The sequence below is a fragment of the Crocodylus porosus genome, unplaced genomic scaffold, assembly GCF_001723895.1.
Source record: "Crocodylus porosus isolate Cpor-Errol unplaced genomic scaffold, CroPor_comp1, whole genome shotgun sequence".
NCBI classification, from domain to species: Eukaryota; Metazoa; Chordata; order Crocodylia; family Crocodylidae; genus Crocodylus; species Crocodylus porosus.
This window is the reverse complement of record NW_017728886.1, coordinates 1,077,346-1,090,039: the sequence shown is the minus strand read 5'-3', so window position 1 is coordinate 1,090,039 and position 12,694 is coordinate 1,077,346. Positions and strand designations below refer to the sequence as shown.

At 60.4% G+C, this 12,694-nt stretch overlaps 2 protein-coding genes across 2 annotated transcripts in view; both read right to left on the bottom strand.

Moving 5' to 3' along the window:
• Positions 1 to 4,142, bottom strand: part of ELP6 (elongator acetyltransferase complex subunit 6) — a 51,424-nt gene extending 47,282 nt beyond the window's left edge. The window contains exon 1 of the mRNA XM_019538961.1: positions 4,076 to 4,142. Within this exon, the coding sequence (XP_019394506.1) occupies positions 4,076 to 4,142 (67 nt within the window). The remainder of the gene's footprint in view (positions 1 to 4,075) is intronic.
• The window catches only part of CSPG5 (chondroitin sulfate proteoglycan 5), a 26,988-nt gene continuing 18,426 nt past the window's right edge, over positions 4,133 to 12,694 (bottom strand). The window contains exons 3-5 of the mRNA XM_019537875.1: positions 11,140 to 11,328; positions 7,659 to 7,731; positions 4,133 to 4,452 (exon numbers count right to left, since the gene is read on the bottom strand). Of these exons, the coding sequence (XP_019393420.1) occupies positions 4,291 to 4,452; positions 7,659 to 7,731; positions 11,140 to 11,328 (424 nt within the window). The 3' untranslated portion in view covers positions 4,133 to 4,290. The remainder of the gene's footprint in view (positions 4,453 to 7,658; positions 7,732 to 11,139; positions 11,329 to 12,694) is intronic.

The window sequence follows — 12,694 nt, the reverse complement described above, 5'->3', positions numbered from 1 at the left end:
CCGTTGGCCAGACAGGACTAGTGATCCCGGGGAAGGCAGCACGGATGCGCCACACACCTCCTTGTACATCGCTCCCCAGACATGTGGCCAGCGTAGCCTGCAGCTGGTTTCTGCCCTCACCTCAGGGCAGATCGAAAATGCCATTGAAATGGCAGAGGCCTCCACTATACGATGGCTCTGTTTTAGCCAGGGGCTCTAGGAAAGCCCCAGACTGAACCCTGCCATCCATCCATGCCACCGGAAGTCCTGGCATATATTGTCTGACTGTCTCTAGGATGCACCGGGACAAGAGGTGGTACCCAGGCATGGGGTTGCTCCCCGTGGCCCTTACACAGGTGGGCAGGAGCTATTTTGCTGCGCTTTCTAGGCTAGCTCCGGCCTGAGCTGCTCCCTGGGCAGCAAACCAGCAGCAAGACCAAGAGGCACAGAAAATGGGTCACGCGGGCTGTGGTGCGAAGGTCAATCGCCGTTGCAAGCGCTTCCCACCAGAAGCCGGGCAGAGCTCCCGAAGGGGCTGGCGGCCGGCTCGGGGGCTGTCTGGGCCAGCGCGTGATGAACGAGGGCCCTGCCGGGCTGTTCCTGGAAGGCTGGCCTGCCGCCGAGCCAGTAAACCAGCAAGCAGAAGCCAGGCAAAGCTGCTCATCTCCTTTGTCGGAGCGGGAAACCTCCCTGCCGCCGGCTGGGAAACAAAGCTGTGCGATTTAGGGCTTGCTCGCTCCATGGACTGGTTTTCTTCTGCAAAAGGAGGTCTCTCTGCAGCCCGGCTTGGTCCGCAGCACCGTTCACTGGTCACCCTGCCGTGGGTGCAAGAGCAGAAGGATTTGATCGTGCTTTCGTTTTGCCCCCCAAACCCTCCCGCTGCTCCTCTCTCTGCAAGGGCCCTTCCCCATGCCCAGCGCAGGGGGTGGGAAGCCAGGAGACCCCCGAGGCCTAATCCGCTGGCCTGGTACCTAGGGCTTAAAAATACAAAGTCACTGTCAAGCAATACAAGGGCAAAGGGGAGAAATGCACCCCTGAGAACGAGATCCTCACTCCAACGCTGCTTGCTTGACTGCTGCTGTCCCTGCATTGTGTGCTGGCCAAACTGCAAAATGGCTGATGGGATTTTCCCTTCACCACCAATGCAGAAGTCCCGATAACAAGATGCCAGCCCCTGCAAAGCTCGCATCCCTTGGACAACAGCCTCTAAAGTGGCGAGCTGACCCGGGCTTTGGAGCTGTACGGCAAGGCTCCTTGGGTCATTGGGCTTGAGACAGCTCTCTGGTCATATGTGCGACAGAGTAAAGGCTGACTGCATCCTGGACAACGCTGCCCTGTGAGGAGCAGGATCAGACACAGATGCATCTTGGATTGCCCGTGTGCTCTGTCCTACCCGGTGATGAAGTGCAAACACCGGGCTTCACTCCTGAATTGCAGCACGGTCCTTTAATCTCTCCAGGCCACATGCTTGGGTGTAAGGCTGCCAAGCAAACTTTATAGCAGCGGCTCTCAAACTTTTTTAGACACCAGATTCCCCCTCCTAAACAACGCTAGCTCTGCTAGTGCTCATTTTTTTTGACTACAGAGATGTACTAGAGCAATTCTCCCATTGCAAAGCACTCAGGGAGCCCCCAGTGGGGCAGGAAGCTTGTGATGCTCTGCAACCGGTGAAGCACGTGTAGGTGCTGGCACCTCACACACCGGTAGAATTGCAGGGCACCCTTCAAAGGAGCTTACGGAGCCCTGGAGCGAAACGGCACCCCGGTTGAGAATCGTTTGCTGAGGCCTGCGTCAGTGGCCTGCTTCGTCAACAGCTGGTAGACCATCTCATGGTCTCTGCAGCCCCAGCTGTGGCCTGAACATCTGTTTAGGGGGAAAAGCAAGGCTGTGTGTCAGTCAGCCCCTGGAGGAGAGTGGGGCATCCCTCCCACATCCCCCCATAGAGCAGAACATGCTGCTGCGCCTGAGTGCGCTCGCCTGGGGCCCCGGCAGCCCTCACAGGCAGCAAGCTAGCACGGCACGAGCAGGGCACATGTCCTGTTCAGCAGCTGCAGCAGGTAGCCAGGGGCAAGCAGGTAGCAGAGGCCAGCTGGACGTAGCTAGGCTGGCCCATTCGGGTCATCACGTCCAGCTGGGCTTGACCCGCTGCTGTACACGTGTGAGACCTGAACCCTGCTCTGACCACACCAGACACTGGACCCGACCCTGTCCCAGGGAAACCATGTGGACCAACGTCCTGCTGCTGCAAGGGGTATTAATATACACTCAAGAGATCCCAGGGAGAGGCTGTGCCCCTGGCACAGAAGAAGGCAGAAGCCCCCAGTGTATACCAGCCTGACCCTGTGCCACTTTGAGGGCACTGCCAGCGGGCGCAGGATGTTTGTCCCAGACAGGGCCTGAATCCCCCAGCCATGCCCACAGGCAGAGCACTGTCTCCACTGAGCAGCTGAGACACGGAGAGGAAGGGATGATGCTTTTCAGCTGCTGCCTCTGTTTTAGGCGACCGATTTGAGAAGTTTGGACCAGGTTTCCAGAGGCGCGGGGGGTTCACTCCTAGAGCAGGGGTGACCCTAGACACAGGGATGGGAGCAGAAAGCAGAGCAGGAGATCGGGTGGAGGAAAGAGCGGCATTCGGGGAGGAAGCCGGGCTAAGTTGTGGCATGCCGGTCAAAAAGGTGGCCCTGAGAGCAGTGGTTTTCAACCTGGGATCCACAGATTATGTCTAAGGGGTCCATGAAAGATGCCTGTGATCAATCAAAAGTATACGAATACCCACCTGTACAACCTCCATTCAAGAGTTTTTAGGGATCTGCAAATGAAACAAGGTTGAAAACTGCTTTCCCAGAGAATCGACTCCCTACACCGACTTGGGGACTGCCCTTTCCACTGCTGACGCCGCCTGCTTCGGGGACACCGGGAGCTCTGAACGCCACAGACAGCGGCAACGCAGAGCATTTCTTTCCTTCCCTTGCAAGGTCCCACAAGCACGTGGCGGGGCTCATCATTTGTCTTCTGGCGCCCTCCCCGTGCGGGCAGCTGAGCCCATGGGAATGCAGTCCCGCATCGCCCTTGACGCTGCAGCCCGAGCACCAGGCCCTTCCACTAACGCACCGTCCTGCAGGCCGAACCCCATTGCTGGCACAGCCAGCCCCTCACTCCTAGCCGAGGCTGACCTGTATAAAGTTGCTGGGGGACATTAGGATTTTGCTCCCTGTGCGATGGAGCCGGGTGTCTCCCAGATCCTGTTACGCCACTGAGGTCTGCCCAAGTGAGGAGCTCAGGGAACAAGCCCCCATCCCAAAACCACTTCCACATCCGCCTGGCTCCCGCAGGGGGGAGGGGTGGGCTCTGATGGGAGATCACCATCCTGAACCCAGGGGGCTGCAGGAGACCGTTCCTCGTGAGACAGCACCGCGCCCCCGGGCAGGCGTCAAACTCCCACCCCACTAAAAAGCGCATGGGTCACTCTTTGCGGGTGCTATAAAAACTATTTACTGTGGATTGTTGAGCCGATAAGGAGCAAAAACTGTATTGTAGGACTTGGAGGACATGGCACACCCACCCTGCTAGTCAGTAGTGAATAACACGTGGGTGAATAACTCACATCCTAGTGTTTCACGCAGGGTGAAATGACTCCTTTGAGGACTTCGGTACTGTAGAGACTTTACACAGGGACGGTTTATCACCCGTGAACCAGCCTGTGGATACCTATAGATAAGTAGATAGGCTCAATGCACCCATGGGAAGAAAGGCTAAATTGGCAAGGATGCTGATTTGACGAGTAATTATTTAATGCACCAGTCAATTAGCCAAACTCTTGAGCCTGAAAAGAGGAAGGGCCCTTCCATGCGTTCTGCCTTTCTGCAAGGCCCGACCTCGCGCTGCAGCAGGGAGGCGGCTGGGCTGCTTGACTTCTTTGGTTTGAAAAAAAAACACAAAAACCCACTTTATTTCAAGTTCTTTCCTTTTTTTTGTTTTTAATCGTATTTCAAAAAAAGTCGGGTAAAAGTACAAAAAAAGTCAGTCGCGTCACAGCAAAGATTTAGAAATCACAGCGGTGGAACTAACCCGAGCGAGATACAGACAGAGCACAGACCCAACGACCCAACGGACACGATGCGCCGGAAGAGCGTCTGGATTCTTCTTCTTTTTCGTACGATCATTGTTACGTGGTTGGTTTCCTCTGTACAACATACACCAAAGCATGCCATGGACCCGGGGGGCTGGGGGGGATGGGACGCAGTTATGAGACACAAGATGGGTACATGAGGACATGGGATGCGTGTGAGCTCTCCTCCCTCTCCGTTGCCTTCATGTCAAGTTGTTCTGCAGACAGTTCACCTCGGCCTCGTCCGGCTCCCCCTTGCCACTGTCGTGCTTGGGCGACGTGGAGTTCTGGATGTTGAAGGACTCCTCTTCCTTCGTGCAGGGTTTCAGCGACTCCTGCAGCTTGTGGGGAGCCGCGGGGTCGTCCTGGAGGGGAAAAGGGGCGAGGGAAGGTCAGGAGGAGGCTGTGCTGCAGATGCCCTTCCCCTCCTTGAGAAAGCAGAGAGCGGCGGTACGGGATAGCAAGCTGGCGCGGGCGCTGGCTGCCCAGGGATGACAACCCTCCTCGTTGCCCTGCGCCACCCCGGACAGCGGGGAGCGTTTCTGCCTCTGCCCATGACCGAGCACCCTGGATCTGCTGGGCCGCTCCCTTAAACCAAAGGGAGATGCCCTCAGCAGCCTGCAGGAGCAATGCCTGTGTCTGCCTTTCAGACCTCTGGCGGCTGGGGAGCGACACCAGCTTGGCTCCGGGAAGTCGGCGCTGCAAACCTCAAGCGGTGCCACCCTCTCGCAGACAGAATCGGCTCTGCTCCACTGTGTGTCGGCAGAGCTATACTGCTGGCAGCGGAGGGAGATTCACCTTAACTCCAGTCAGGGCCTAGGACTGGCAGGGACCTTGCTGATCACATCAGCTCCTGGGTGACTTCTTTCCTCCCCATTAAATACAAGAGCTGCTTTTGCCGTTCTGGGGATGCACGGCGCATGGTACAGCCAGAACAGCCTGCCGTGATCATGTCCGACCTCCTGCATGACACACGCTGGAGACTTGCACCGTACTCTGCCCGGCGTGGCCATCCCGGGACCGATGGCCACAGGGATGGAGGGGTCTGGGGTCTCCAGCGGCTGCTCAGCCTTGCGCTGGGGTGCTCTGTGCCCTGCCCCTGCTCACGGGATGGATATTCCCTGCGCTGCTCCCCAGCAAGGCGGCCAGATTGAACTTCCCCCAGGTGAGCAGTACCCCTGCCCAGTACCATGCAGCCCTGCCACTGGCCCAGCAATGAGCACTGGTGAGAGAGGAAAGCAAGCGAAGGCGGCAGCTGAGTCAGGCTGGGACAGGCCCAGCGCTGCGCCCTTCCCCTCCAGGGAGCAATGCAGCTCAGCCCCGGAGGCATCAGAGGCCAGGACACAGCTCGAGGGAGACCCCCTGCACTGACGGGGCAGGGAGGGAAGGGTTCAGGCAGGGGGGTGACAGCTGTGGGCTGGCCAGGCAGGGGTCGGGAGACCTAGGGTCCTATTCAGCTCTGACACAGGCTCCCCCAAGTGGCCTTGGGCAAGTCCCCCGATTTCTGAATCCATTTCCCTGTCTCGAAAAATGCACCAATATCAGACATTTGTGAGGCCCTGAGAGGGGTGGCATCGCAACTGTTTCGGCAGGGTGCCACAGATCAGCCCCACAGTCCCCCGATCCCCCTCCTCCGCCTGATCTGCTCCCTCCTGTGCTCCCTACCTGACCTTCTGCTCTGCTTTCTGCTCCCTGCCCTATCTGTCGCTGTGCTGTCTGCTCCCTCAGAGAACCACAGCGGAAGGGGCCCTGACGGTCGTGCGATCCAGCCTGTACCAGCGCAGGAGCCTGCTCCTCAATTCATCCCTGTGCAGGGTTTTTCCAGCCTCCTCCAGGGAGACTCGGTGCAGGAGATGCCACCGCTCCCCCAGGCAGGCCATGCCGCCACCTCGCTGCTCCGACAGGCAACCGAGAGCAAAGCCAAATCAGCAATTCACCCTCCAGCATCGGCCGCACGACTCCAGACACAGCTGCACTGCGCTGGTCACGGGTGAAGTGTTCCCTGTAGACTCCTTCCCTTCTCCTGCGGCACAGTGTGTGCACATGCACGTGTATGTGTACGTGCACATGCACACACACACAGGCATCGAGCACAGCAAGCTGCCCCTAGTGCAGAGAGCTGCCCGCGAGCTGACAGTCACCCTGTCCCCTAGCTGAACCCCTGGATCCATCAGAGCTCGGCCCCTTGCACCCTAGCTCGCTCCTGGCCTCCCCTATTGCCGCCTGCTCGGCCCAGCACCCTGGACTCCCTCTCTTTGCACCGGACCAGGCTTTCCAGGTGCCTTGCTACGAAGCCCCACCATGGTAGCAGCCCTCATGCTTCGGGGCTGTCTCTCCTTAGCCGCCTCTTCCAGGGGGCAGGGAGAGAGCCCCACGCCACAGACCCACCCCGGGACTGTGCTCAGGTGCGGAGCTGGGTGCACCTAGACTTCCCAGTGAGGACATGGCTCTGAAACCCAATGGCTACAGCCCGTCACTGCAATGAGACCCCATCACCACTTCTTTCCCAGTCAGGGAACCGGGCAGCTACAGGGGTCCCAGAGCCAAGGCCAAAATGATCACCCCAAAAGTAACGAGGGCTGGGAGCTGGGCTCTTCCACGCTTTGGTCTGGTGGAGCCAAAATCACAGAGGCTGCTCAAGGGAAGGGCACCAGGGCTTGTGGCTGGCCGTGCTGGAGGCCACGGGGGTGGCTCTGTCCTTGTCCTGTGCTCGGTGGTGGGGATGTTTTTGCAGACGTGAGACGTGGCTGCCCCAGATGGGAGGGCTTGGGCCCAGGTTCTCCTAAATCAGGGTGAGTCTGTGCTTGGAGGGGGGAGACCTAAAGCCCCCAGCTCAGCCCAAGCCCCATGGCTGCGTTCCCTACACCCGAACCCCCTCCTGCAGCACAGGGCGAGTCCCCAGCCTGGGGAAACTGCTGCTCGAGTGCCTGCCGGCAGCAGCAGAGACCTGGGTCTGCACCGCACCAGCCCCTTGGTCCCCCGCACGCTGCATGGGGGAGACTGATGCCCTGGGGAGACCGGTGCCCCGCTCCTCTCCCCGGTGAGCAGCTGATGCCAGACACAGACACACGCAAACAGACACACGTGCACACAGGGTCTGTGGCCGCCAGGGCCGGTGGGAGGGCGGGAAGGGGGCGATGCAGAGATGAGCGCAAAGCAGGTGGGCGCCAAGCGGCTGTGGCGCGGATGGGGGCGGCTTTCGACAGCCCTCGGGGCAACGGGGTCTGCTGGGAGCCCCCGGCCCCAGAGCTGGGTGCTGCACCCCGGGGCTCGTGCTCACGGCAATTGCGTCCAGCGTGACAGCACGGGACGACACAGCCACGCACGCTGTTCATCAGAGGCCTCATCCCCCCAGCCCCAGGGCAGCCAGGGGTCCTGCTAGCCCCCCACCCCAGCACCCCGGGCGATGTCGGAAGCAGCCCTCGGGGCAGGTGGGGGGCAAGGAAGGGGGCAGCAGGCAGAAGGGGGAGACGTGAAGAAGACGAGTTACCTGACAGATAATGTTATCATAGTAAGCCAATGCACGGGCATGAGGGGAGAGGTTACGGGGGGTGTCGTAAAGTTTCCTTACATTTGGGTGGGAGCCCTCGGCAATGGTGGACAGCGAGAAGTTGTCATTGTGCAGCTCCGACGGCGTCCGGTACCTGGCAGACAAAGCAAGGCGGGGTCAGTGTCCCCGCTGGTGGCCTCCCTGCGCCCCCTCCTGCCCTGCCCGTGCCCAGGGGGCTCTGGTCCATGCCCACTGCAGGGCCGTGGGATGCCACCGTGTGCCACGCTCCTTGCACTGGGATGCCAACTCAGCAACTGGGGACTAGGCCAGCGCAGGACAAGCCAAGCTGGGGGTCCTGGTCTTCACAGGGAGCCCCCAGGTCATGGGGAGGGGGGGATTGCCCGCACGCTGTGGCTGCCAGCCATGTGAACACAGTGCATGTACACACCTTTCACACACACACACACACACAGAGCAATGCTACCTGCTCTTCCCCTTGCTCTGTATTATGCATACACACCCCTGACAGCCTGCACACCTGTGTGCTCACTCTTACTTCTCACACATGAACACACACTTTATGCTGCACACATCTGTGCTCTCTGGCGCACACAGGTCAGCATGCACGACAGCGCCTGCACACACGCTATCTTCCCATCAGACTCCCGGGCAGCACGTACAAATGTGAGTAGAATAGGGTGCAGGTTGGCCGCTCCACGTGAGCATGTGTGCACTAGTGTGTGTGTGCGAGACATGTGGCCGGTACATGGCAGGGGTCCCAGCTGCCTCTGGGGGGCAAGAGCCCTGGGGTCCTGCTAGTGACTGAGATATCACCCCCCTCAAAACCCTCCTCTTCCATCACAACCGTGTGGCTCAGTGGTGGGGGCACCGAGGGCTGAACCCTGCTCCCAAAGCGACTCTTCCACGCCTCCGGCCGCGGCACTTCCCCTGTGCCTCAGTTTCCCCCATCTGAGAATCTGAGCCGATCCTTAGCCCCTGGAGGATGGGGGAGAATCTGGGGCATGTGTACACTGCGTCTACACCATGTGCGTGGACCCCGGGTGTATAAGGCATGTGTGTGCCATGCATGTGAAGCATGTGTGGGATGTGTGTGCACCGTGTGTATGAGATACCTGTGCTGTGTATGAGGCATGTGTGTGAAGCATGTGCGCATGGGGCATGGGTGTGCATGAGGCATCTGTATGCCATGCACATGCACCCCATGTGCATGAGGCAAGTGTGCCATCCGTGGAAAGTGTATGCGGAAGGGGCATGTGTGCACTGTGTGTATGAGACGTGTGTGCGCCGTGTGCATGGGGCACGTGTGTGTGAAGCAGGTGTGTGAGGGACGTGTAGGGGAGAATCTGCTGGGCTGCAGGAAGGGAGAGCTAGATGAGCCAGGCTCTGGGGGACCCGGACAGGGGCCTGGTGTCCCTGGGGTGTGGGGGGCTCCATGGGCAGGCAGGCTGGCAGGCTGGAAGCGGGGGCCAGATGAGCAGGAAGGCGGCGGTGGTGCCTCCCTGGGGCCAGGGGTGGGGGTGGGGTGTCATTCACAGCTTGGGAGGCCACCAGCACTCCTGGCTAATAGTTGCTCTTGGCACTTTTCAAACAGTCATTAACGCTCGTTAGGGAACCAGCCAGCCAGCCGGGCCCAGCAGGGAGCAGGGATGGAGTTGTGCAGGCCGTTCCAGTGCCGGGGTGCTGCACCCCATTGCACCGCAGGCGGGGGGAGCCCCCCAGCCGGCTGCCCCATCTCCTCTGCTCTGCTCCTCAATCCTTGGGGCTGTAAGGCTGCCTTTGCCTCTTGGGGACATGGCAAGGGGCTCCTGGCAGACACGGGTCTCTGCCCAGACCATTTGCTGCCGGACGTGGGGTGTGCTAAGGGTCTGAGTCCACTCATGACACCACCGCCCACCTCCCCCCAGGGGTTTCCGAAGCCAGAAGAGACCGTGGCAAGCCCTGCATGTGATGGCTCACGTCACCCAGGGTGGGGACCCACAGACATCTTGTGGCAACTCCCAGCCCCACGCGAGCCGCGGGGACGAACAAGCTTGTGTGCACAGAGCTCTTCAAGGTCCCCTCTACACATTACAGGTATCATGCAATGAACTGGTTAATTGTACAATGACCTTGAGACCAAGAAAGTACCTATCCCACCACAGGGAGCTCCAACCAGCTATAAAGTTAGACCTTAAAAATCTGTGCTAACTTTGTAGCTGGTTGCTATCACGCTTCAGTTTGCACATGTAGCGGGGTCTCCCCTGTGGCTGGGAGCCCTGTCAGCTGCCTCTGGGTCCCAGCAGCACATGCATGTGGGTGTTGAAACCCAGGTGGGTCCTGGAGCCGGGGGGGGGTGCAGCTGCCTCCAGGGTGTGTGAAACCCCCAGGCCTAGAGGATCGCAGCTCCCGTGATCTCCCAGGTTCAAAGTGGGAGACTGCGGCAGGCACGATCTGCCAGACCCAGAGGTTTCATGCACCCCCGAGCCTGGGAGATCGCGGCTGCAGTGATCCCCCAGCCCTAGGGGTGCACAGGGGCACCTCCACGGTTGGAAGCCCCTCAACCAAGGGGATCTCCCAGGCACGGGAACTTGTTTTTTGCCGGTGCGTGGGATCGGGTGTGATGGGCTCCAACCTGAACCCACAATCGCATCTCCAGCCAGGCGAGAGCAGATCACACCCTAGATCGCATCGCGTCTTGACCTGCCCATGTAGAGGGGGCCTAAATCACTAAAAGGACTTCAGGGGAACAATTGCAGGCTGCCTTTCTAGGAAGCAGGGTCATCCAAAGGCTCAAGATCCCCTCACTGAAATGCAGCCACCTCTGGGGTGGGACGTAGCAGCTGATGAACAGACCGCAACAATCTGGGAAGAAACCCTTGTCCAATGACACCTGCGGGAGGTACAGGGGGCTAAGGGCCCAAGCCAGGATGACAGGGATGCTGGGGCAGACACCCCCACGCTCTCAATGTCTCCCCGAGGCTCACAAGCTGCGGAGGATTCCCCTCCAGACAGCACCGAGCTGCGGGGATCCGAGCCGACGTCAGGCTGCGAATGCAGCTGCCACGATGGCAGAGGGCCCAGCCTGAAGTGTCCCCCGCTCAGGGAGCTCCTCCTGCCCGTGACGGCAGAGCCAGGCCCCCCCCGCCCAGGGAAATTTACTGCCTGCTGGAAGCCGAGCGGAGGGACGAGCCCGTTCCGGCTCACGGGTGATGCTGCCCTCTGCTCCGCACCACCGCTGCTGTTGTGAATCACCCACCGCCACTGCCTGGACCACGGACAACCCTGTGCTGTCTCAGCAGGGCCTGGAGACCCTCTTCGCTCCCTGTCCCAAAAGCCGCACGCTGTCCAGGTGCTGCAGCCCACCCCAGAGGTGGACGCATTTCACAAGCAGGGTTTGGCAAAAGCCTCTCCGTCATGCCAGTGCCCGTTTCCCCTCCACCTCCGCCCTCCTGGCTGGGAGCAGAGGGGGTCTGAAACCAACAGGCACTGCCACCCCATCCCTTCTGCTCCTTGGGGCAAGCAGGAGGCTTCCCTCCCTTCCTCCCTGCCGGCCTCGGCTCACTTGGTCTTGCGCAGCTTGTTGTTCTCGGTCTTGAGCAGATAGAGCTTCTTGGCGAAGAAGACGGTCATCATGAAGAGCAGCAGCACGACGAGGGCGGCCGAGCCCACGGCCACGCACATCACCTGGAAGTCGGTGATGATGGACTCGCAGCGCATGCCCTTGTGCCAGATGTAGTCCTGGGTATTGCACCTGCAACAGGACCCCGGCAGGCGGTCAGGGCACAGGGGGCCCCTTCCCGCCCCACGGAGAAGGGAGAGGCCAGGCCAGCCCCGTGGAGCCCAGATGCTGAAGGGGAAGGAACCAGCCCTGTCCCATGGGAAGGGGACACCTGAGAAGGCCTTCGCAGTGCTCATGCTCCCTGGGGCTGGGCCTGGGACAGTGGCACGGTGCCCCCCGGTCCAACCACAGCTGCTAGTCTGGGGGAGGAAGAGGTCTGGGGGGCTTGCACCCTCCCAGAGGCACATGGGGACAGACCCCACTTCCTGTGGGGACAGGGCCTGCGTCTGCCCAAGACCCGGAGCTGGGCACTGGCGACTCGGGCAGGAGCAGCCGGGATGTCATGGTGAGGGGCATGGGCAGCCCCCGCGGCGGGGCTGCAGCCAGATGGGGCCCACGGTGCCCTGGGAGGAGACCCCCCAGCACCTGGCCTCCCCCTGCAAGAGCCCCGCGCGGCCCAGCAATGCTCCCCCCGTCCCAGCGGCTGCCCAGGCCCAGCCCCACGGACCTGCTGGGCCCCAGCTCCTGCCCTGTGGGACTGTGCCCGGCTCGGAGCAGGACCCCGGCCGGGCAAGCGGGAGGGCTCCCCCTGGAAGGACCGCCCCAGGTACACAGGGGCCATGCCTGCAGCACACGCGTGTTCTCCCCATGCACACAGCACACATCTGCTCCCCCGCAACGAGCTGCACATGCCCCATGTATGCAGGGTTTGTGCACGCAGCACATCTATGCTCCCCTCGTGCATGGTCTGTGCCATGCAGCACATGCATGAGCTCTGTGCACATGGGGCCATGCACAGAGCATGTGCATACCCCATACACACAGGGCACATGTATGCAGTGCACACATGTCTATGTACACATGGTCCACACATACAGCAGACACTTGGACTTGGACTTCATGTACATAGAGCATGCACACATAGCACACATGTGCCCCATGCACACAGGTCCATGCACATGGTACACACATGCCTCATACAAACAGCGCACACATGCTTCACACAGCACACAAATGCCCAGTGCACACGGGGTCCACACACACAGCACACACATGCCTCATGCACACGTGCTTTACACACATAGCACTCATGTGCCCCATGCACACAGCACACACATGCCTCACAAACACAACCCTCACATTCCCATGCACACAGGGTCCATGCACACAGCACACACATGCTTTGCACCCACATGCCTCATACACACAGCGCACACATTCCCCATGCGCACGGGGTCTGTGCACACAGTACACGCATGCCCCCTGCACACAGAGCCCCCACGGCTGACAGGCCCACTGCTGTCCTGTGGCACAGGCTGCCAGCGCTGATCCGCAGCAC